The 24,225-nt window shown below is 40.8% G+C and overlaps 1 protein-coding gene across 1 annotated transcript in view; it reads left to right on the top strand.

Moving 5' to 3' along the window:
* Positions 1 to 18,644, top strand: part of LOC144505394 (NACHT, LRR and PYD domains-containing protein 3-like) — a 50,520-nt gene extending 31,876 nt beyond the window's left edge. Inside the window, exons 7-15 of the mRNA XM_078231505.1 lie at positions 22 to 188; positions 3,080 to 3,251; positions 3,346 to 3,411; positions 13,169 to 14,960; positions 15,471 to 15,557; positions 15,774 to 15,944; positions 16,102 to 16,272; positions 18,241 to 18,408; positions 18,542 to 18,644. Of these exons, the coding sequence (XP_078087631.1) occupies positions 22 to 188; positions 3,080 to 3,251; positions 3,346 to 3,411; positions 13,169 to 14,960; positions 15,471 to 15,557; positions 15,774 to 15,944; positions 16,102 to 16,272; positions 18,241 to 18,408; positions 18,542 to 18,644 (2,897 nt within the window). The remainder of the gene's footprint in view (positions 1 to 21; positions 189 to 3,079; positions 3,252 to 3,345; positions 3,412 to 13,168; positions 14,961 to 15,470; positions 15,558 to 15,773; positions 15,945 to 16,101; positions 16,273 to 18,240; positions 18,409 to 18,541) is intronic.
* The last annotated feature ends 5,581 nt before the right edge of the window (positions 18,645 to 24,225 follow it).

Here is a 24,225-nt window from a genome sequence, read left to right as displayed (position 1 = left end):
CATTTCATTTTGTTCGCTTAGAGCGGATCTCTTCAATCAATGACATTCTGAAAAAGTGCGACGATTACCAACTTTTCCAGTTGACGAAATTCTACAGGGACAGACTCGAACAGGCGATTGAAAAGGGTGTGGATGGAGTCAGCTCATTGTTGACATACGAGAATCAATTCAATGGGCAAGAACATCGGGTAAGTAGGAGGGAAAAATAACTATTACTAACAAGCAAGTGATATCCTGACGCAACTTTATATCCTGCACTCATCAGGACAAATGCAAGAATGCCAAAATTGCAAAGATCACCACTGGATCACTACAATGCAAAAGGAGACCATTTGGCCCATCGAGTCCACAGCGATTCACCATCATACCAGGCCCACCAACACCCCACCCCTCATCCAGCCCTATCCCTGTAACTCCACACATTTATCATGGCCAATCCACATAACCTGCCCATTTTGGGACACTAAGGGACAATTTAGTGTGGCCAATCCACCTAACCTACACGCCTTGCGACATTAAGGGACAATTTACCCTGGCCAATTCACCTAACCTCCCCATTTTTGAACACAAAGGGACAATTTACCATGGCCAATCCACCTAACCCGCACATCTTTGAGATGTGGATGGAAACAGGAGCACCTAGAGGAAACTAACGCAGACACGGGAAAATGTGCAAACTCCACACAGTCAGTCGAGGCGGGAGTTGAACACGGGTCATAAAGAGAATATTTCCGGATGTAGCAAGATTGAAATATAAAGAGTTCAAGCAGCTTCAATATGAAGGCAAGGCATTGGATCCATGAATTATAGAAATACAAAATATAAAGTAGACAGACAGTTAATCCGAAATACGGCAACTCTTACATAATACAAGCCGTGAAAGTAGGCAGCAGTCCCATGAGCACCGCCGCACTCGCTTTGAGGTTAATGCTCCTCGCACAAACATTACTGCAAACCCAACGGCAGTGGAGATTTAAACAAGTCAAGGTAAATTGCATTAGCATCAATGATGAAAAAGGACAAGTTTCAGAGGAAAGTCAATTCGCTAAGCAACCTGCCGATTACTCTGAGGCCGTTAGTGAATGAACAGGATCAAGAAATAGAGTACATTGTAGAGTTGGGAGTGTGGTGTGGTGTCAATTTTCACCATGCAAAATTCGTTGTTTAGAAGGGAAAACAATAGGCTGGAGCTCAATCCAGAACTATAAACAATCCTTGAACATATCAAAATGCATGTGGTATGAAAAAAAAACGAAGAGATGAGTAAAGGAAAGTTTAGATTGAATTAGAAAAAAAATGCTGGCATTAGAACGTGAAAAGATGCTATTATCAAATTAATTCCTTGATGGCAGTTCAGACACAAAATATACAGAACACAGCGGAAAGCATAAATAAGTTATTGCTGAGGTTCTGCCAGTCTGCTTTAAGAATAGTGCTTATTGTGTTACAGCTAATTTATGATTCAGCGAAGTTATTACCGTAATCTGCTGATCAATGGAGAGTGCAGAGCACTGATCCTTCTGCCCTGCAATTGCTTATAGCACAAAACATTGCTCATCGTTCAATACACTTAGCTTCGAGTACAGTGCAGAGAACAATTCTCTGTGTCTTCCAGTTGCTTGAATGCATTGTAGCGAGTATGTTTTTGTATTGTGCAGTTATTTCAATTTAACTCACAGGGACGTGACTATTATATTCTACATATAGTTCAACGCTTTGCAACAGGAAGTGGGTAATTGTGCCTATAACGATTGCAATGTGCCTTATAGAATGTACAATTTGTGCAGTGTGCTGTGATCGTATTCTGCATTTACTACAATGCACTGCATAGAGCAGTGATCATCATGTTTTACAACTAGTTTAATGTATTGTACAGAACAGTGATTAGTGTGTATTCTGTAAAGGAGATTGTGACATATCTATACCATCACTAGGACAGCCCATTTCGACCATTTTAACATCAGCCACCATCACAACTGCTTCGGGTCATCCACTATTACTTCTTCGTTCATTCTAGACCTGATTGGTGGAGTGCTCTCCTGCCCTAATTCTCATCATAAGAAATCGGAGTAGGAATCGGCCATTGAGCCATTCGTGTCGGGCCATTCAATGAGATCATGGCTAATGTTTTACTTCAAGCTCCATTTTCTTGCGCTATCCCCATATCCCTTAATGTTTTTAATATGCAGCAATCTACAGATCTCAGTCTTGAACAAACTATGCAACTGAGACTCCACTGCCCTCTGGGGCAGAGAATTCAAAAGAATCACCATCTTCTGAGTGAGACAAGTCCTCCTGACCTCAGTTCTATATGAATGACCACTTTCCCTGGATCTGTGTCCCCTGTCTCTAGACACCACAGCCAGAGGAATCATTGCTCCTGCAACTACCCTATTGACCCCAATAGAATTGTGTGCGACTGAATCAGATCACCAAAGAATCATCGCCCTGCATATGTTTAAGCTCAGCCGGGGCACTGCTGCTTACATCAGGACAATCGCCAAGTTCTGTTAATTTAGTACCTCTCTCGTCGCTGAGTTGTATTGGTTGCTCTGGTTTTATAATTCCTTTCATTTAATAGGTGCATAATTGTTTTCAAATTCTTCCATGACTTCTGCCCACCCTGCCAGTTCTCCGGATTTATAAAACTCCACAGTTCTTCACTCCTTCAAATTTGTCTTTTTTTTATCACCGATTTTATTAGTATCCCCATCTGTAGTGCACGAAAGCGAACACTATTTACCATAGCTCCGTGCGCATTGCAAAATGGTTGTCATGTTAGATATATGATAATTGTATGTCTATCACGTAGCAGTATTGATTTGTGCTGCGGTTCAGTCAGTTGGCAGAACTAGGATAATTTTACTCTACACTGAGTTCTTTGGATACTACCGACCAGCAATCGTTGAATGTGCAGCACAGAGCAGAGCAATGATAGGGTACTATTCAGTTCCTTCGATGTGTTCGCAACAGAATCATGATCATTTGTGAAATCCGATCAGGGAACAAATCCTTTCCTTCTTATGCTCAGCGTGTTTTATTTGCTTTCTTCTTAATATATTAATATGGTTCTTCATAGAAAATCACTGAACTCGCAGAGAAGGGAAACAGGGTGGAAAGTTCCCAGCTTCTACTCAGGCTGGTGATGGACAAGGACGCTGGGGCCAGAAGGGTGATGTGGAAATCATTTGTGAAAATGCGCCACGCAGTTCCAAAGTTGGACAAAATACTGAACGAGCTGGAAGAAATTGGTACCGCGAAATTCCATTGCTTTCCATTTGATGTTTAGCCATTGCTGTTCTATTGTTTATAACTGGTAACGTGAGGTCTAATTGGTCTTAACAGGTTTTGATGCATTTGAAAACTTAAATCTCAGAGAAAATCTATCTGAAGTTCCGGAGCAATTAAAAGGTAAATGATGCGATTAAGATTTTGAACAGGGTATCTAACTGAGTAAACCTGTCCGTTTTTCGAAATATGGACAGAATATCTGATTCTGACGTTCAGGGGATTGAATCGACATGCATTGACCTGTTGTGAAACCAAATGTTTTGTGCACAGTTAAATCCCAGAGCACAGAAAATTCAGAGGTTCATTGTAGATTTGCCGATCTATCATTGCTCCAATTTTAGCTGTGAGATTCCCATTTATGTTTTATTCATTCGTGGGGCAGGGGCGGCGCTGGCTCGCCAGCATTTATGACCCATCCCAAGGGGAGTTGAGAGTCAACCACATTGCTGTGGCTCTGGAGTCACATGCAGGCAGACCAGGGAAGGACGGCAGATTTCCTTCCCTAAAGGACATTAGTGAAGCAGATGGCTTTGTCCGACAATGTTTTTATTGTCGTCAGTGTATTCTTAATTCCGGATATATTTTATTGAATTGGAAGTCTACCATCAGCCGTGGTGGGATTCGAACCCGGGTCCCCAGAGCATTAGCGGAATTTCTGGACTGACATTCATTGTCGGTGCAGACTTGGAAGGCCGAAGGGCTTGTTCCTGTGCTGTAATTTCCTTTGTTCTTTGTTCTTTCTCTTTGACAGTCGAGTGATAATACCACGAGACAATCGACTACCCTAAATATCACCTGTGTGTTTCGCTATTCATTCTGGAATGGCATACATACCTGCCTTAACTGTCGGCATCCTTCTAAATATTGAATTCCCAATCACATTGGCCAAAATCCCCATACAGAACTGTCCGATTGATAACACATCGTGAGCTCGAACATACAGGAGGTTGAGAATCTGAAAGCTCAGAGCTCAAAAAAAGTCCTATAGGCCACTGATATATAGCAGTCATATTCTGAGTAAGCGTATGTTTAAGGAAGTAAATTGCGATAAAAGCAGCCATACGGGAAATAAGCAAAATTGAAGAGACAGAGCTGTCAGAAGTTGGTGCAACTGGAAAGATGTACGGATTAGCACATAATCAGACATCTATACATTGACAATGTTATGTGGGATGGCAGTGAAACAATGAAAGTGGGCACAGAGATTAGTACTTAATTTCAGAACCCATTTTTCCTAATTTACAGATCATTTGTATCAATAGTTTGATTTCCAAAACTAAATTATACAGTAAAATCGTATCAAGTGTAAATCAGGGGAACTGTTCAACAAACTGTTTGAATTTTTGTCAGAGATTCTTCACTCCACCGTTCTGAATGTGATTTTCAATGGACACTTAATCACTTTTCAATGGACCATGCATTGCGCTTTCCAGATGAATCATCATTCTTTCCTTTAGATGAAAAAGCCAACCAGACTGTGCTTCACTGTCTTTATTAACTATATGCTAACTATATCCATATCATGAATTAATTTTGGAAAGTTAGTTCCAATGTTTCAAACCCTTGCTGAATCAATAAACCAAACAGCACTTTTCCCAACCTATTTTTTGACAAAGGAATTTCGCCTCTCTACCTTCCCGTTGCGTAGAATAGTCTTGCTGAAATAATTGACTATATGTACATACAGAAAAACGGACAGCACACACAACTCCCGATGCAATAACCATGTACATGTTGTAAGTTTAGTCGGTCACACAGTGCACAAACTATCCAAGATAAATAATGACAACATATGCAATGCCTGCTACACCAATGATGAAAGTTCAATAGATATACTGCCTATTCTTTCCCAGTGAAAGTCAACGGATCATATTATTTTCTAAAATATACGTGATAGCTTGTTTATTCCTGGCACAGGGTTATTCAGCAAATTAACCATTCGGAAAACTTGAAAACCATGTGTCTATTTTTGTTTATTTGAAATATATATATTTTAACGATTTACGAATACAATGTTGAATACTCATCAATCTAAACTTTCTCTGCAATGATTGGGCAAGGGTTAGTTGAAAATTCGGACTGGTAGAACCTTTACTCTGAGAACTCTTGAACAGTGGGGAAACCTCTTGTGAGTGAAAAACAGCCAAGTTGAGTATAGGCTTTGGGAACTTGGAGCACAGTGGGAACTTGGTGCAGAGGAAGAGAGGAACACCCAGCATGTTATTTTTGTTTTCCAAAAGAAATCTTCATAATGGTCTTGCCCTGCTGCAGCAGTAGAGGCTCGAAGAGAGAAGGTTGGTTGACAAGTTGTGGGTAACATCACGGAATAATTTACGACATCTATCCCTTACAGTTTGCAAGTTATTTTGTGGCCTATGTATGTTTGTATGTTTTATACTAACGAGGATCCAGAAGGAATGACCTTGGAGTAAATGATTTTAAAGTTTAATTTAAAAGACTAGTCGTGGCAGGATACATCAAAGCTCCCGGCTTCAAACATGCACTTCCTGTTGCATGTTTGAAACCGGGGATGTTTCCAGTGCCTGGGGCCAGCATGTGTGCATCAAGTGTCTCCAGCTGCAGCTCCTCTAAGCCTGGGGACAGTATGGAGCATCTGAGAAGCTGAGTGCATCGTTGATAACACGTACAGAGAGGTGGTCACACCACAGGCTAAGGCTGCACAGGCAAAAAGAGAGTGGGTGGTCACCAGGTAAATACGAGGACTGGATAGTTAGTGCAGCAAACGCCTGTGGCCATTCCCTTGCAGAACAGATACACCTCTTTGGATACTGCTGGGGAGATGGCCTCGCAGGGGGAAGGACTGACAGTTCAATTCGTTGTCTCACGGTTGGCTCTGCTGCACAGGAGTGGACGACAAAACGTGGGAATCCAATAGTAGTAGGTGATTCAATGGCAAGAGGAATAAATAGGCGTTTCTGTGGTCGCCAACAAGACACCAGGGTGGTATGTTGCCTCCTAGATGTTAGAATCAAAGATGTGTCTGATCGGATGAGGACATTCTGAAGGGTGAGGATGGACAGCCAGTGTTAGTGGTACACATCGGTACCAATGACATATGTAGAAAAGCGGGACCAGGTCCGAAAAATCAGATATAGGTAGTTAGGAACCATGTTAAAAAGTAGGACCTCAACGGTAATGATCTAGGGATCACTGCCAGAGTCAATGCTGCTCAGATTACAAATCCCAGAATGTATGAGATGAATGCTGGGCTGGAAAGATGGTGCAAGGAGTAGCGTTTCAATTCTGGGGGAGGTGGGAGCATTACAACCTGGATGGGTTAAAACTGGACAGCAACTGAACTGATGTCCTCGGGCGAGAATTTGCAAGTGTGGTTGGGGAGGGTTGAAACCAGAATGGCAGGGTGATAGGAACATAAGAAAGGTGACAAGGGAAAGAGAAACAGCGGCAGGAATGAAAGAAAGAACAGCAAAATGCAAAAACGGTAGATCGTGAATCAAGGGTGACCGGTTAAAAAAAAGGGGTAAAGTACAAAGAAAAGTTATGATGATTAATAATGGCAAAAAAGCAAACCTAAAGTCCTTGTACCTAAATGCATGAAGCTTTCCGGCTAACGTAAACAAATAAATCATGCAAATCAAGGTAAATGTATTTGATATCTTAGCATGGTTAAAAGGAGATCAAAACTGGGAACTTAATATCCAGAAATATTTGACCTGTCGGAAAGACAGAAAGGAAGGAAAAGGCGTTGGGGTCGTACTCTTAGTAAGAGATTAGGTCAGCAGTGAGAGATGATCTACGCTCAGATTATGTAAAGTCCATAAGGTGCAGGTAAAAAAAACAGCAAGTACTGTGTATCCACCACCCGCCCCCACCCCCAAACAGTAGACGCACTATAAGAAAGGACATACATCAGCAAATAGTAGGAGTATGTAAAAGGAATAGAGCAATAATTATGGGTGACTTTAATCTTCACGTTGACTTGGTTAATCAAGCTGGAAAGGTAAGCTACGACAATTAATTCAAAGAGTACTTTTGAGATTATTTCCTGGAGCAATATTTCATGCAACCAATCAGGGAACAGGCTGTCATGGATTTTTAAAATGGTAATGAGGTAAATTTAATGAATGACCTCGGAGTAAAGTATCCTCTAGAAAGTAGTGATCATAACATCATAGGATTGAATATTCAGTTTGTGAGAGAGAAAGCTGGGTTGTAAATAACTGTGTTTAACTGAAATAATGAGAATTACAATTAAATAGGGAATAGAGCTGGCTAAAATGGACTCGGCAGGCAGATTAGCAGGAAATACGGTAAGCAACAAGTGGCAATTTAAGGATTAATTCATGACTCAGCAAAAATATATCCCGGCAAGAAGGAAAGGTTTTAAGAGAGAGGTAAACTAACAATGGCTAACCAAGGAGGTTAAAGATTGTATTAAGCTGAAAGGAAAGGCATATAAGGAGGCAGAAGTCAATGATAGCCGAGAACATTTGGATAAATGCAGAATCCAACAAAGGAGGACGGAAAGGATAATAAAGAGGGAGAAAATAAATTACGAGGGCCAACTCGCAAAGGATATTAGAACTGGCAATAAGAGATTATTTAAACATTTCAAAAGGAAAACAAAGGTCAAAATGAACACAGTCCCCTTAGGAAAATGAATCTGGGGAGATAGTTATGGAGATAAGTTAAATAGCTAATTATGGAAGAAGATTCTTTGAACATCGCATTAATACTGAAGGATATAGTGAAGGAATTCAATACCATCCCTGGAGAAGTAGTATCAAACAAACCAATGGGGCTAAACGCAAACATGTCCTTGGCCCTGATGGCTTGCATTCTAGTATTCTAAAAGAAATAGTTGCCGAGATCACGAATGCATTGTCGTAATTTACCAAATACATTTCAATTCTGGAAAATTACAGGAGAATAGGAAAGCTGCCAAATGACAACCCTGTTCAAAAAGGGAGGGAGGCAAAAAGAAGGCCACGATAGGCTGAGTAGCCAAATATCTTTTGTTGGAAAAATGTTGGAATCAATTGTTAAGGAAGTGATAGCAGCACATTTGGAAAATCATAATCTGATCAAGTAGAGTCAGCATGGCTTCATGAAAGGGAAATCGTGTCAAACATTTTCATGTGTTTTTCTAGAAAGTCTCTACCAGAGTGGATAGGGGGGAACCAGTAGATGTGTTGTATTTGGGCTTCCAGAAGGCATTCGACAAGGTACCTCACAGAAGGTTAAGTGAGGGGATGAGTCCATGGTGTTGGAAGTAGTATATTGGCGCGGATAGAGAGTTTGCTAATGGGCAGGAAACAGCAAATGGGCTAAAGTGTTCTTTTTCGGGTTGGCAACATGTAACCAGTAGTTTCCACAAGGACCAGTCCTGGGTCTGCAAATATTTACAATGCATATTAATGACTTGGAAGAAGAACACAAATTTGCAGACAAAATTTGCAACACAAAAATAGGTGGAAAATTGTGAGATGGATACAAACAGTTTTCAAATAAACATTGATAGGTTAAGTACGTTGGGAAAAAGCTCGCAATTGAAGCATATTGTGGGAAAATGCGAAGTTGTTCATTTTGGAAGGGAGAACAAAAGAACGGAGTATTATTTAAAAAACTGCAAAAAGCTGCAACACAAGGGGACTTGGGAGTACTTGTGCAAGAAGCACTGAAAGCTAGCACACAGTTCATGCATCAGATAATCAGGAGGGCTAATGGAAGTTTGGTCCTTATTTCAATGGAGATGGAGAATAGGAGTAGGGATGGCTTGACACAACTGCACAAGGTACTGGGTAGATCGCATCTGGAGTACTGTGAAAAGGTTTGGTCTCCTTATTTAAGGAAATATATTATTTAATATACGCAGTCCAGATAAGGTTCACTGGGATGATCCCCACAAAGGTTGAACAGGTTGGACTGCTGTCATTGGCATTTGGAAGAATAAGAGGTGATTTCATTGAAACATATAGGATTCTTAAGAGGATTGATGGGATAAATGCTGAGCGGCTGGTCACCTTCATGGGAGGCTCTAGGACCAGAAGGCACATTCTTATAATAAAGGGGTACCAATTTAAGATTGTGCAGGAGAGGAATTTCTTCGCTCAGAAGGTTGTGAGCCTTTTGAACGCTGTCCTAGAAATACAGGCAGGAAGCCATAACTGCTGTGCATTTATAGATAAATAGAACATAACGTTTTGACTATCACCGGGAAAGGATAGACAACAAATGTGCAGAAGTTCTTCATATTAGACAGACATGGCATAGATTATTTTCGGTAGGTGAGGGACGAAAGTACAAAATGAACATCATGATATGGTGGGCTTGTTATAAGAGCCAATGTTTGCAGTAGAATCCCTATAGTGCAGAAGGAGGCCGTTCGGCCCATCGAGTCTGCACCAGCCACAACCTCATCCAGGGCCCTATTCCCATAACACCAAACATTTACCCTACCTGGGCCCCTGACTCTAAGGGGCAATTTAGCATGGCTAAATTGCACATCTAACTAACCTGCACATCTTTGGCATGTGGAAGGAAATCGGAGCACCCAGAAGAAACCCACGCAGACACGGGGAGAATGTGCAAACGCCACACAGACAGTGACCCAAGCCGGGAATCGGGGCTGGGTCTCTGGCGCTTTAAGGCAGCAGTGTTAACTACTGTGCTATCATGCCGCCCAAGAATACTTACTCTGATGCAGTCAAAGCATTCACAGCAGCTGAACAACAACCTAAGAGCTGCAAAGCCGAGCCGATTAAATTTAGGACAACGTTCTAACAGAGAAATATTGGCGAGGAAGGAAGTAACATTTTTTGCTGACATTGGTATTGCAGGTTGGGGAAACATATTAAATAAACGGCCACTGCATTACATTATCAGAAAGAAGAACAGTTATGGTGTAAATTGGATGGACAATTTTATATAATTTGCTAATCTTGCCAATCTCAATTTAGCTCTGGCTCGAGCTGTGCGAGAAGCCGAGAAGATTTGCAATAAACAGAGGTAGATGTCTGCAGGGGAAGCATAGTTGTCTGTCTTATGCTACCAAAATTCGTACCCGTGATTAAAACCGAGGATTACTCAATTATGATCTTGTGACCATCCCATTCAAAAATACAACATTGCCATTTAACTCGGAATAGGCATGAATCTATTATGAAATGACGTTAACACGGCTCTGAAACCAGAGTGTCAGAAAAACACAATTATTTAATGTCTAATTAAGTAAAATAATAACCAGGTAAAAGTTCAGTTGGGCAATCAATCGGAATATGCAATTGAAAATAATGTAACCCCAAAAATGGAAGAGGAATACTGTTTACATCTTGGCGTATTGAAGAATAAGGTTGCTTTCGAAGGACTTGAGTAAAGGTTCAGTAGATTGATTGCTGGGATAATACAGTTGCCCCAGTGGGAAAATAGTCGAATGACTTTATATGCATTTGATTGTAGGAAACAAAATGAGAATCGTTCGATTGAAATGCATTAAATTCTTGAAAGGCTTGATAGGGTGGATGCTAAGAATTGGGGCTGCGATTCGAAGAAATGTATTCATTCAGTTTGTTAAAAATTCTCTTTGCTTTTAGCTGTGTGGTGTGTAGAGACACAGGATATTTTCAAACTGAGATCGATGGAGGGTTTGGCATAAAAGAAAAGATAGAATCCGTGGCAATGATAGAAAAGTGGAGATCATATAGAAAGTATCATCTTCTTTATCAAGGAGTTGACTCCAGGGCACATCCGGCGCATTTCTGCCACTCGTGTTTATGCGATTTTGTTTTTGAACGAATCAACATCAAAGATTATAATACCACGGAAGGCAACTATATGCGCATGTTAAATAAAGCATGTAGGTGCAATGGAGAAGATGCAAAACATAAAGATTTACAAAGTTAATGCAGAAATCTGGAGTATCCATATCAGGAATTGTTTCACATGGTCGGTTTCTTTTATCTTAAATAAAAAGAAAGCTGAGAGGTGATCTGCAAAAAGGCAAGATGCCTTACTACAGTGCACAGCAAGTGAGTGTTTCTAGCAGAATTGCAAACTTACAGCCGATCATATAAGAAATTTCCGAGAAGTTCAGTAAGCAATTTCGAAGAAACCGAAGAGAGTGGTGATCATGTGAAACTCGGTTCCAGAGGTAGCGTGATGAAACTATGCCTTTAAGAAATATATTCATATTATGGTACTTTTGCGGGGTATTTTTAAAGTTCAACTCAGTTTTGTTTCATCTTTTAAAAACAAATTTAGAAGAGTAGAGACCCTTTTTTAAATAAACAAAAAAAGATTTAAAAAAAAGACACCATGTACAGAGAACAAAATACTATATTTTCAGTTAACTTTTGCCCATTGGTCTGCAAAACTGGGCAGCTCACATGCTGAGAATGCAGGCTAAGGATTTTAGCTAGAGTTGTTTGTTTTAAGTTAATGCATTTTTGTTTATTTTGTTTTTCGCTTGGGATTTTAGAGTAGGGTTTTGATGAGGTCGATTGACAGAAACAGTCTCATGATTAAGTGGAAGAGCTAACACTTACAGGGAAAAACAAGCAGTTACTGCTGGGTTCTGAAAAAAAAGCAAGAGTTCGCCCTCTCTCTGCGGCCGCTGCTGTATTGGACCTGATAGGTGAAATAGGTCTCTCTCTCTCTCTCCCTCTCTGACTCTTTCTCTCTCCAGAGGTGTTCTGGAGGCTCGAAGACTGGCAACTCAAGTACAGGCTCAAGTACGTAAGCCTGTGTGGTGCGAACTGATTTTAAAGAAAATGTTAAGTCGATAGAGGAATATTGTTTGAATTGCAAATTAGTCGAGATGGATGAGCAGTTAAGATTTAAATATCTTCACAGAAGAATCATGGAATCTCTGCAGTGCTGAAGGAGGCCTGCACTAACAACAATCCCACCTTGAGCCTAACCCGTGATCCCGCATATTTACCCTGCTAATCCCCCTGACACTAATAGACAATTTAGCATGGCCAATCAACCTAACCCACATAGCTTTGGAGCGGGATGGCAACAAGCGCACCTGGAGGAAACGCCCGCAGATACAGGGAGAACGTGCAAACTCCACACAAATAGTCACCAAGGCCAGAATTGAACCCGGGTCCCTGGTGCAGCAGTGCTAACAACTGTGCCACCTGTCATCGGTATTTTAATTGGTAAAAGTTAATCTGATCCATTCGTATATGTTAAATAAAGTTTGTTTTGACAAAACCTTCCTAGTGTGCCAATAAAATCACACCTGGAGTGAGACACCTTATACTCACACTCATGATAAAATGGAAAAAAAAAACTGTTGCAGGCTTTTCGGGCTTCATAACATACCTGGGGTTTCTGATCCGTTCCCTGACAATAGTAAATTAATAAGTGGTATTTGCATTCTTTGCAAAGCTAGAGAGGTACTCAAACATAAATAAAGCAGAGGGTTCTACGAAAGAAGTTAAAATGAGGAAATAGAAGTATGTTCGACTGGAGAATCGATGCCAAAATGTGTTAAATGAAGTAATTGGCCGTAATTGCTGCTGTATAAGCTGTCTAACTTTATGTTATTATATTCCGAAGAAAATTGATTCACCTCTTCATTTTTGACAAGTAAATGAATCATCTGAAGGTTAGAAACATTTACTATTGAATATTAATTGTAATGATGGAATTGCAATATAAATGGTGCCAATCAACAGCCCCCATTTTGCACTATCAGCCAATTAGATTGCACCAAGTCTGGCACCCACATTTCACATCCACTGTTTTTAAAGGTTCTGCACTCCTGCCTACAAAAAACATTAATTAAATTGTTACTTGCTACCTCCCTGTAGTGAAAAACCGTATTTCAAGTGATTTCTAAAATTGATAAGCAACAGTGAAAAACACTTTATTTCCTTTCTAATTGAAGGTGTTCAGCAGAAACACAAGGAGACACTCCGGGTACAAACTGAAACATTGAAAATGAACACTATCTTAATAAAAGCGAAGGTTAAAACGTTCAAGCTGGTTGATCGATATGTTGAACTGACGGTCATTTCTACTGTTCGAGATCGGACGCTTGTAGAAGATGAACTGCTGGCACGAGGCCGAGTCCATGAAGAGTGGAGAGAGAAGCATCTCCGGAGAGAACTAGAAAAAATCCGAATTGATCAATTGTTTCAGAGCAGTTTTTCCCAATTTGGGAGTTTGCTCCAGAAAATGAAACATTTCTTTCAGCGATCGAGTTCTGGCATTTCAGCAGCTTTGAGTGGAATACCAGGAATAGGAAAAACAATGATGATGCAAAAGCTTATTTATGATTGGTCCATTGGAAAAATATATCCACAGTTTCAATTTGTTTTCAGTTTTAAATTCCGGGATTTGAATGTGATTAAATGCAAAACAACCCTGAAGAAACTGGTACTGGATCAATATCCCTACTTTGGGAATTTTCTGGGTGAGCTTTGGAAGAACCCAGAGGGATTGTTGTTTATATTTGATGGTTTGGATGAATTCAAGGACAGTATTGACTTTGCTGACAGTCAGAGAAATGCACAACCTCAGTCCATGTGCACAGATCCTGAATGTATTTCTGATGTGTCAGAAATTGTGTACAGTTTAATACAGCACAAGCTGCTCCCAGGATGTTCAGTGCTTGTGACTAGCCGCCCCACTGCATTACATTTATTGGAAAAAGCTGAGTTCAGTGTCTGGGCTGAAATCCTGGGATTTGTTGGTGAAGAACGGAAAGAATATTTCCACAAGTTTTTTGAGCATCAGGCAGTGGCAGAAGTTGTTATCAAACATATGGAGGACAACGAGATCCTGTACACCATGTGCTACAACCCTTCCTACTGCTGGATCCTCGGGCTATCACTGGGCCCATTCTTTACACAGAAAGAGAGGAAAGAACAGAAAGTTCCCAAGACTACCACCCAACTATATTCCTATTATATTTACAACATTCTGAAAAACCATGGCCGAGAGAGTGTATGTCCCCGTGATGTCTTATTGAAGGTTGGTAAGATGGCCTTCACAGGAATCTCCGAGAAAAAGATTGTGTTCAGAAATAAAGACTTCATCAAGTATAATTTGCAACCGTCCCAGTTCCTGTCTGGGTTTCTCGTGGAACTTTTGGAGAACGATGATTCTGCTCAGAGTGTAGTTTACACATTCCCACACATCACCCTCCAAGAGTTTGTAGCAGCACTCGCACAATTCCTGACGACAGAACCCAGAGACATCCAGAAACTGCTCCAAGAATCCCACAGCAAGGAAGATGGACGATTTGAAGTAGTTCTCCGTTTTGCTGCTGGTCTCTCTTCCCCACAGTCAGCTTGGCCTCTGGAGGAGATTTTGGGTCCCTTTTTACATAAAGCAACGTGTGAAATGATCGACTGGGTGAAGGAGAATTTTCTCGCTCATATAGGAAGCGCAGAGAGTAAAATTGGTAAAAGGAAGCTCCTGAATGCGTTGCATTATCTATTTGAGTCTCAGAACAATGCCCTGGCTCGTGCCGTCGTGGGTTCCATACAAAAACTTAAGTTTGGAGACTCAAACCCACATTATTCTTTACGACTCACCCCCATTGACTGTGCAATGTTGGCTCCAATTATTGGAATATGTGATAAAATAGACTCATTTGACCTACAGAACTGCTACATTCAGTATGAAGTACTGCAACGGCTGGAACCAGTACTGTATAAGTGTCAAATTTTGAGGTAACCGTTTATTTGTTAATGTAGCTTTAATCCTGTTTTAACATGGTAATTTGCTTCATTAACATTTTGTTGTGAAAAATGAGGATTCCATTAAAAAACTGTGAGCATTTTAATATTTATACAGACTTCCTGTTTAATATGAACGACATGGTCAAATATTGCATAGATAATTTAATATCTTCATAGATATAGAGAGCAGAGAAATTAATCTTCCTCAATAAATTGAGACGACTGAGTGTGAACAGTCAATCAGTTTGCACTATGCTAATTTTTCATTGTCCTCTGACTAACCAAGAGGCGAATCATGCGAGTTGTTGAAATCGCGGTGGATCTGTTAGACCCCAACCTACAACTTTGATACAAGACCGTAAGGTCACCATTGAGTTTAACGTTCAGTGCTTTGATTTCAATATGTTTCTTCCAATTTTCCTGTGGCATCTGAGCCAGAGATTTTCACAGGAGAATGGAGATTGTTGCATGCCGTTCCTCACTGTTTTGTTCTGTGTTTAGGTTGAGTAATAATGAACTGGGAGATTCCGGGATGAAAGTGTTGTCTGTGGCTCTCAGGAACCCAGACTGTAAAATAAGGAAACTGGAGTAAGTACCAGACTGAGTGGGATTTTACTTATTACAATTTGTTGTTTATAATGTTGTATTGTTGTTAGAATTGGTCAAGTGGTTATCAAATCCTCTGTCTTATAAATATCATTGATGTTAATAAACTAGCATTACACTGTTATAATAATGATCGTATCATTATCAAACACCATTCCGCTCATTCTTCTGTTATTCTTCCAATTCGCTGATCTACAGACTGGAATCTGTTGCTGCCACAAATTATGGTGCTGAGGATCTCGCCTCTTCTCTCAGCACAAACAGATCACTGACTGTCCTGAACCTGGGTATTAATAAACTGGGAGATTCTGGAGTGAAATTACTGTCTGCGGCTCTAAGTAACCCAAAGTGTAAAATACAGGAACTACAGTAAGTAATAAACTGTGCTGGTGTATTCATAATGATCAGCGATGTGAAGCTGATCATTGATTAATGATCCTGTACATTATGAAGGGTATTACAGCTATAATTCAGCAGTGTGATTTTACTGACTGTCTTAATCATTCTCTCCCTGTCTGATATCTAGGTTGACTGTGGTCGGCCTCACAGATTCTTGTGCCATGGACCTCTCCTCTGCTCTCAGCGTAAATATGTCACTGATGGTTCTGAACTTGAGTTACAATAAACTGCGAGATTCAGGAATAAAGCTATTATCTGAAGCTCTAAGGAATCCAAAATGCATAATACAGGATCTGCGGTAAGTACCAGATAAAAGTCATATTGTTTTTACCAAGTGAATAACTGACCGTATACATTATTATTATAATAATTAATAAGGTTATCAGTAAACATAGTACACTATTACTTTTAGCTACTTGTTTCCCCACAACGGCTCAGCAGGCTGATGTGACAGCAGTAGCAGTAACTGCAAAGTTGTTGGTATTATTTAGGAGTGCCCTTCTCCTTGCCTTTCCTCATGAGTCTACCCTCAAGTTCGTTCAGTTGGTTGTTCATATGTGGATTTGCGTCTAACAGTCCCTTGCATTTGAAATATGCAAAGTTCCCTTGCTGGGATTACCAAAGGCTCAACGTAGATGGGAATAAAAGTCATTCAGCTCGGAGGAGAGGAGAAAGTGTGACAAAAACATTGCACTAAAGCAGCAGCTTCAAGCTGCATGCAGGATTAAGTAGCATGTGTTAATTGTCAGTTGACCTGGGACATCCCGCAGCACTATGAGTGGCCAAACATCCTCCGCCAGATATTGCATTGTTGTCTCCTAATTAAGACAGGCTTTGAAAAGATAACCCAAACGCTGCTTGGCTTAAGTTGCCTGGTTGACATGGCACAGCCAATAAGTCTCTCGTGTCACTGTGCAAAATGAATAAGCAAGTAACCGAGCAGAGCAGACGGAACAGATGAAATCTGTCCTACAAGAAACAGCTGCAGAATTGATTGGTTTCAGAACCTGAAGAAATCCAGATTGGTTTGATGAAAATAACATGAATGTCAACGAGCTTCCTCAAAATAAACATTCCTGACGCAATAGACTACATGAAGACCAGGATACGCACGTTGCAAGTTATGTACCCTGCTACACATCGCAACCAACATCTGAGTTGCCTCATGATGGGACGGTGGCACTGCTGCCTCACAACTCCAGGGAACCTGGTTCAATTCCCACCTTGGGTGACTGGTTGTCTAGAGCTTGTACGTTCTGCATCTGTTTTCTCCTGGGTGCTCCAGTATCCTCCCACAGTCCATGCTGCGCAGGTTAGGTGGATTGGCCATGGGGATAGGGCGGAGGAAAGACCTGGGTAAGATGCTTTTTCATACAGTCGGTGCAGACGTTATAGGTCGTTCGAAAATGCCTATTGGTGGACAGCCCTCGAAAAGAGCTGCAAACATATAACGATAAGGAAGATTTCATATCATGAAATGAAACCTTGCGTGTGGGCATCACAGTAATTTTGAGATGGCACAATCGTGTTTATAGATCACTTTGCAGCGATGTTGAACGCATTTTGAGAGCCTATTTAGTGTCCAATGGGTTTTACAGGAGAAATCAATAGCAGTGTTAACCTAAAGGAAGTGAGCAACGAGCTGTATGTATCCCATAACCCCTGAAGAGATAATACGCCGCCTCACCCACCCCCCCCCCCCCCACCCACCCACTCATTTGATACACTTTCAGAGATATTTTAGCAGCATTCTGTTTACGTGCGAAGAACATACCATCAGCATTATTTTCAGCGCCAATAATTGCACCATGAGGAAACATTACGCATTTCGTTTCATTCTTCCATGTCAAGTGAGCGTCGAGAGCAAGACTAGAATGTGTTTCTGCTCACCCCCAACCTTCAACGGGGTGGGGGTGAGCAGCTGACTTGAACAGCTGCAGCCTATTTAGTGCAGGTACAGCCACAAAATTATTTTGACCCATCGCCAGTGATGGAACGGCGCTATCGTTCCAAGTCAGGATAGTGCTTTGCTTGGAATGCAACTTGAAGGTGGTATTGCTCCTATGCATTCATTGCCCTGAATTTTCTCGGTGAAAGATGGCGTAAGTTTTGAAGTGTTGTCCGAACACCCATGGTGAGTTACTGCAGTGAATCTTGTATATGACCCACGCGGCTTTCACTGTGCTGTGATGGTTAAGGGAACATACATTTAACGGGGTGCCAAGCATTTACATAATTCATTTTATTTCGCTTTGTCTGATCTCAGCTTGGATGAAAACGCTCTTACAGATGCTTGTGCCGAGGTTCTTGCCTCTGCTCTTACTACAAACCGGTCACTGATGGTGCTGTCCCTGGAATCAAACTTCTTCACAGACGTATCTGTCCCCGCTCTTCGCCGCCTCATTCTAACCTGCAAGAGCCTGGAGCGGGTCGGGTTAGTATCTGTAAATGCTGTTTGTAAAATCAGTTTGATGAGTTATATGTGTCTGAAATTAGTTTTTAAAAATTAACTGCTTATTACTTAAACTGTTGTGAAACTGACTTATTTTCTGTTTCATGTGTTTCAGGCTGTGGGGGAATCAGTTCAGTAAAGGTGGAAAGAGAGATCTGAAGTCACTGCGGGAATCCAGACTCAGATTACTGGTGGGAGTGGATGATTTTATTTTATAAACGTGACTGAGTTCATTGCATGGACAGTTTCTGCGATTTTCTGTCTCTCAGTTTTGGACGTCCCAGCCTCATGTCCTATCCTGAGTGAACTGTTCACATCCAGATCTGAGTCTGCGCTATCTCCCATTCTGACGTCAGAGGATCAGCATCACGATCACTTGACTCTGCTCTCATACTCCAGGAAGTATCAACACCTGGATGAATGATGGAATCATCGACTCCTGAAAGCACCTGAGTCCATGCCGGCTCTGCAAGTGCCATCTCAATTAGACCCACTGCCTACATTTACACAGCAACCTACAATATTTCCTTATTCACATTTCTTTCAAATTGTCTTTTGAAAGCAACAACGACATTTGCCTCTTACATTCGTCAAGGCAGGGCATTCATATTCTAACCAGTCATTCTGTGAAGAAGTTATTCATCCAGTTCTCTTTGGTTCTTTGCCAATTCGCTTAAATCAATATCTTCAGTTTCTTGTCAATAAGAAGTTTCTCACGATCTATCCTGCACCCTTGTGATTTTGAACAGCTCCACCGAATCTACTTTCAACCGTCTGTTATCTATGGACAAAAGTCCGGACACTCCATTTTTCCGAAGAAATCTAGTTCCCCAGCTGACAACACAAATGATAAAAAAAGAATTCTGCACCATCCCTAATCTCTGGATTTTTTCCTAAAGCATAGACCCAAAAATGGACACCTTGCACCAGCATACCCCAAATCCACTGCCTATACTTGTTCGTCATTCGTTAGTTTTGAATTATGTGCGCCTAAATTTATAACTCTCTTCCACTTCACATCAACGATCCTGATTACCTTGTTATTAAGAAATAACAAGGATGCGCATCATCATGCCACCTGAAAATGAGTGTTTCAATATACCCAAATGCCCCCCTGGTCCTCCATCCCCTTCAGAATTGCATCCTTTCTTTCAAATTGTCTCCCACGTTCTTCCACCAAAATGTATCACTTCATACTTCTCGGCATCAATTTCATTCATCTCATTATAAAGTTTTAGGAGGATGATCTCTGTCCTGTGATGATAGTGTGCAATTGACAGGTGTGCGTGCACACACACACGTATAGTTCTGTTATGTTTCAGGAAAATGTTTAACGCTCAGGTTTATTCCACAGGCATTCAGTGTGTCGAGAAAACATTCAGCTGAAGAATTGTATCAGTTGGATAATTATTCATTTCAGCTATTCATTTTGTTTACTTAGGCAGAGATAATGGACTTCTGTTTACGAAAAGGAGGTTCTCTGGGGAGTTGTTTGAAAGGGTCATGTGATGATCTAGTTGATGGGAAGAGCTAGTTCGATGGCAGGGATTTGGAGCTGGTTTTGGTTTCAATTGCTGTTGATCAGGAGTTTGGTTGAAGTTAGGAGGATTTAGCAGGCTTTAAAAAACTTGTTTTCATAGAAAGCCTACAGTGTGGAAGGAGACCATTCGGCCCAGCAAGCCTCCACCGACTCTCCGTCACAGCATTGTACCCAGGCCCTATCCCTGTAAACCCGCTATTTACTCTGCTACTTCCCTAACCTACACATCTTGGGACACCAACGGGAAATTTGGCATGGCCAAACAACACAACCTGCACATCTTTGGACTGTGGGAGGAAACTAAAACATTCAGAGGAAACCAATGCAAATACAGACAGAACGTACAAAATCTACACAGACAGTCACCCAAGGCTAGAATTGAACCAGGCTCCCTGGCACTGTGAGGCAGATTTGCAAACCACTGTGTCACCATGCCACCCATCTCTCTCTCTCTCTGAAAACTTTAAGACTGTCCACCCATATTACAGCAAGAAGATCTTTGTTTTCTAACTGTATTTGAAAGTGGCATTTTTCAGTGTGGAATTGAATGTTGCTTATTTGGAACTGGAACAGTGATAAGTTAGCAATTACGTTGTTTTCCTTTCAATTTTAAGTAGTGTTCAACGGTTGATTGGTAATCTGTTTCCATTGTTAGCCTGATATTTAAACTGTTATAAATAAATGTTATTTCATATAAAATATTCCTGTTTTGCCATAGGAATCATGCCTGGAATGAAATATCCTTTTCCCACATTGTTGCCAAAAAATAACTTGTTGTGATCTAGTCTGGCTTCCGACCCTAACAATTCGCACCACTGTTCATAATGCTTATACGTTTTGTGTCATCGAAAATTTTGTATTTGTGGCCTCACATTCAAACTGTGATCGTTCATATAGAACAAGCAAAGCAGGGGCATTGGCAACGATCTCTGAGAAAACAATTTTTATACCATCCGCCTGATTGAAGCAAACATTTAAAACCACCTGTCATGCTATGACACTCCCTTTTATTTCATGGGCCTTCACTTCGCTGACAAGTTTGTTATGTGGCACCTTAGCAAATACATTTTGGATTTTAATCTACACCGCATCAACCCAATTATGTTCTACAACCACTTCAGTCTCCTCATGAAAATACTCAATAAGAATATTTAAATATGTTTCCTCATTGACAAATCCATGTCGATTTTTAGGGTAAATATGTGGGGTTACAGGGATAGGGCCTGGGTGGGATTGTTGTTGATGCAGGCTCGATGGACCAAATGACCTCCTTATTTGGGACGAATGGGGTCCAACGTTAAGGGGAGAAAGCAGTATTAGGCTATTGAGCTGGGTGATCAGCCATGATCCTGATGAATGGTGGAACAGGCTCCAAGGGCCAAATGACCTCCTCCTGCTCCTATCTTCTATGTTTCTAATAAATTCCCATTGTCCAGTTGACTGCTAATTTTGTCCAGAATTATTGCCTCTATATGGTTTCAGACCCACGAATGGCTACAAAAGTGTAGCATTTCAAATTAGCTAGACTTCTACAAGTACCTCTGCATCTAAGAACGACTGGAATATTATGTTTTCTGTGGTAAAGTATTATATATTTTTAAATATTTCCCCAATATCACTGTGATGTACTGTGAAACAGGTTTGTGTGTTTTCCTTTGGGTATGAATAGCCTAATTGAACTGAAAACAGTATGGTTCACATAATAAAGGAGGTGGCGGTTACGAGTCAAAGCAAGAAATATGAAGTGGATATGAGCAGAGATTAGTTGGAGTACCAGTTCACAGCATGAATAGAAATTTACTTTAAGAAGATAAGGGAAGTCATTTAAAGTTAACTGTTGTGCATCGAAGTGGAACATGTTAAATTATCGTAGATCATAAAGCGATGGAGCAGAGTGATAAGTTCGCTCATTCATAAAAGGAGTCCGCATAACATACCATGGAATACCTGTAAATTCTGCAGAATGAATTTTTAAGGGAAGTTAAACAATAGAGCTATAGATGAAAGATAAAGAGATATTAAAAGAGAAATGGAAGACGATGTGTGTGCTGGAAACAGAAGTGTGGAAAAGCAATGGCCACCACTCCCAGCGAACCTTTTTCTATCTGCAGGGTTTTGATACCTGCTTTGGGCTCTCAGTATTTGATGACAGAGAGAGAGAGAGAGAAAGGCCCGTGTGAGAAGTTTAGTTTTTAACAGTGAAGTTGTGGCAATATTACTAGTGTTGTTATAGATTGACATCTATGAAGTATGTTGCCTAAAAGGGATGTCTCTATCTGAGTTAATTAGGCATACATGCTTTTCTAAATGTTTGTCAAAGTACTGTTGACTGTGTAAATGTAATACTTTGGAGTTTTTCCAGTTTATATTTTCCTTTTCAAATAAATGTTTCAGTTGAATCCATTTTTAACTCTTCCTCCTGGATATAGATATCTTTTCATAAAATATTAATTGCAAATCGTTATGATAGCCTATTCACGTTTCCCTTTTGGGGCAGACTGGCTCTTACCACCTCCCAGGTGGCCCAGTGGTTAGCACTGCTTCATCACACCGTCAGGGATTTTGACTCCAGCCTTGTATGACTGCCTCTGTGGAGCTACACATGTATGTGTGTGCTTCCTTCAGATTTTCGGCTTTCCTCCCACAGTCCAAAGATGTTTAAATTAGATGGATTGGCCTTGCTAAATTGCGCATTGTTGTCCAAAGATATGTATATTAGATGGATTAGCCATGGTAAATGCGTGGGGTTAAGGAGATAGGGGGAAGCGGAGGGCCTAAGTGGAGTGCTCTTTCAGAGAGCCAGTGCAGACTTCATGGGCCAGATGTAGTCTTTCTGCGCTGTCGGGATTCAATGACTCTACAGGTCTATGATTCATGAACTTACTTTCCTCGGTTTTGTTGAATGCATGTCACTTAATCCAGCCTCAATTTTAAATAAAGTCACCCTTTCCATGATTTCTCGTTGATCAATTCTTCGCTGAATCTTTGAATCAACAACCTGCTCTTTCGCAACTACGTCGATAGCATCGTCCTTTTGTTAAAGACAACTGAAAAGTATTCATTTAGTGCCTCAATCGCGCTCTCTTCCTCCATTCATAAATCCCCTTTTCAATCTCTTATTGGCCCTGATCTTCCTTTTACTCCTCTCACTTCTTTTATTTATCTGACATTATTATTAGACCGCTTTTCCGCTTCATCCTATTCTATCTTTTGTTGTCCTACCTTTTCATATTGTGGGAATATATCTCATCTGCACTCAAGCTTTTTACTCTTTAACGGCAGCCAATTGATCCACTAAAGATTCAACTGCTAATATTTGATTCAAATGTCCACGCTCGGTTCATTCCCAAACCAGGCTAGTGTGTTTTAATGGGTGCAGTTTCGGCAAGCAAGACTGTTGCAAGTAAAATTGTAGGTGTAGTTTTGTAAGACAAGTAAGACTTTCCCAAGAAAGTATTGCAATGTACAAATCTGTGGTGGATGACAGTGTAGATAATATACCTGATTTCCCTATTGCAGGGGTCATGGACAGTGAATTGTCCAGACAGTTGAGTGGAATGTTTTACTTTGGGAGAGTTTCATGGGCGTCTTTTCACTGAGTGTTGCTTCATGGGGGCAGTGGATTCACTGTCACTGAGCAGTTCACAATGAGAAGTATCAAAACGGTAGATGCTTCAAAAGCAGGAATGACTAGCAAGTTTCAAAGTGGGGAAGGATTATTGAGGCGTGGGAATATTTTGAGTGGGCTTATTAATCGCGGAAAGAAAATTCAAGGGAGAGTAACATCCACTGCATCTGTCACTCGCGCACTGCCCTACAATTCTTGTGTCATGAGGGAAGAGAACTGACTGGATACACTACATTCTGAATCCAGACCCTATGTGGATAACAGGTCGACTGCATTCTGCATGAATCACAAAGCTCTGGGAGGGCGTCACCAACCCAATTGCCCCTTTATCACAGAATCCAGGAGTGCATATTGAAGGCCATTCGCTTTATGATACATGACTTCGTTCCTTTTCTGGAAAGGCTTTAAAGTGTTTACTCGTATTTAGTGCATTTTGCAAATACACCAAAGGGACACTTCACCAGGTTCTTCAACTGTTTTTTGAATTTATTCTGAGTCACACAATAATTGGTAGTATGTGTACAACAACTGGGAGCCGTATCAGGGTGTACCCCAGAAATAGATTCGGAGCCTTGTAAGGTATAGCAGAAGTATTATCCACAGAAGTATGAAATATCCAGAGATAACGAAC

The sequence above is a fragment of the Mustelus asterias genome, chromosome 16, assembly GCF_964213995.1.
Source record: "Mustelus asterias chromosome 16, sMusAst1.hap1.1, whole genome shotgun sequence".
In the NCBI taxonomy this organism is placed as follows: Eukaryota; Metazoa; Chordata; class Chondrichthyes; order Carcharhiniformes; family Triakidae; genus Mustelus; species Mustelus asterias.
The sequence above is the reverse complement of the archived record's forward strand: the minus strand, read 5'-3'. Positions and strand labels throughout refer to the sequence as shown.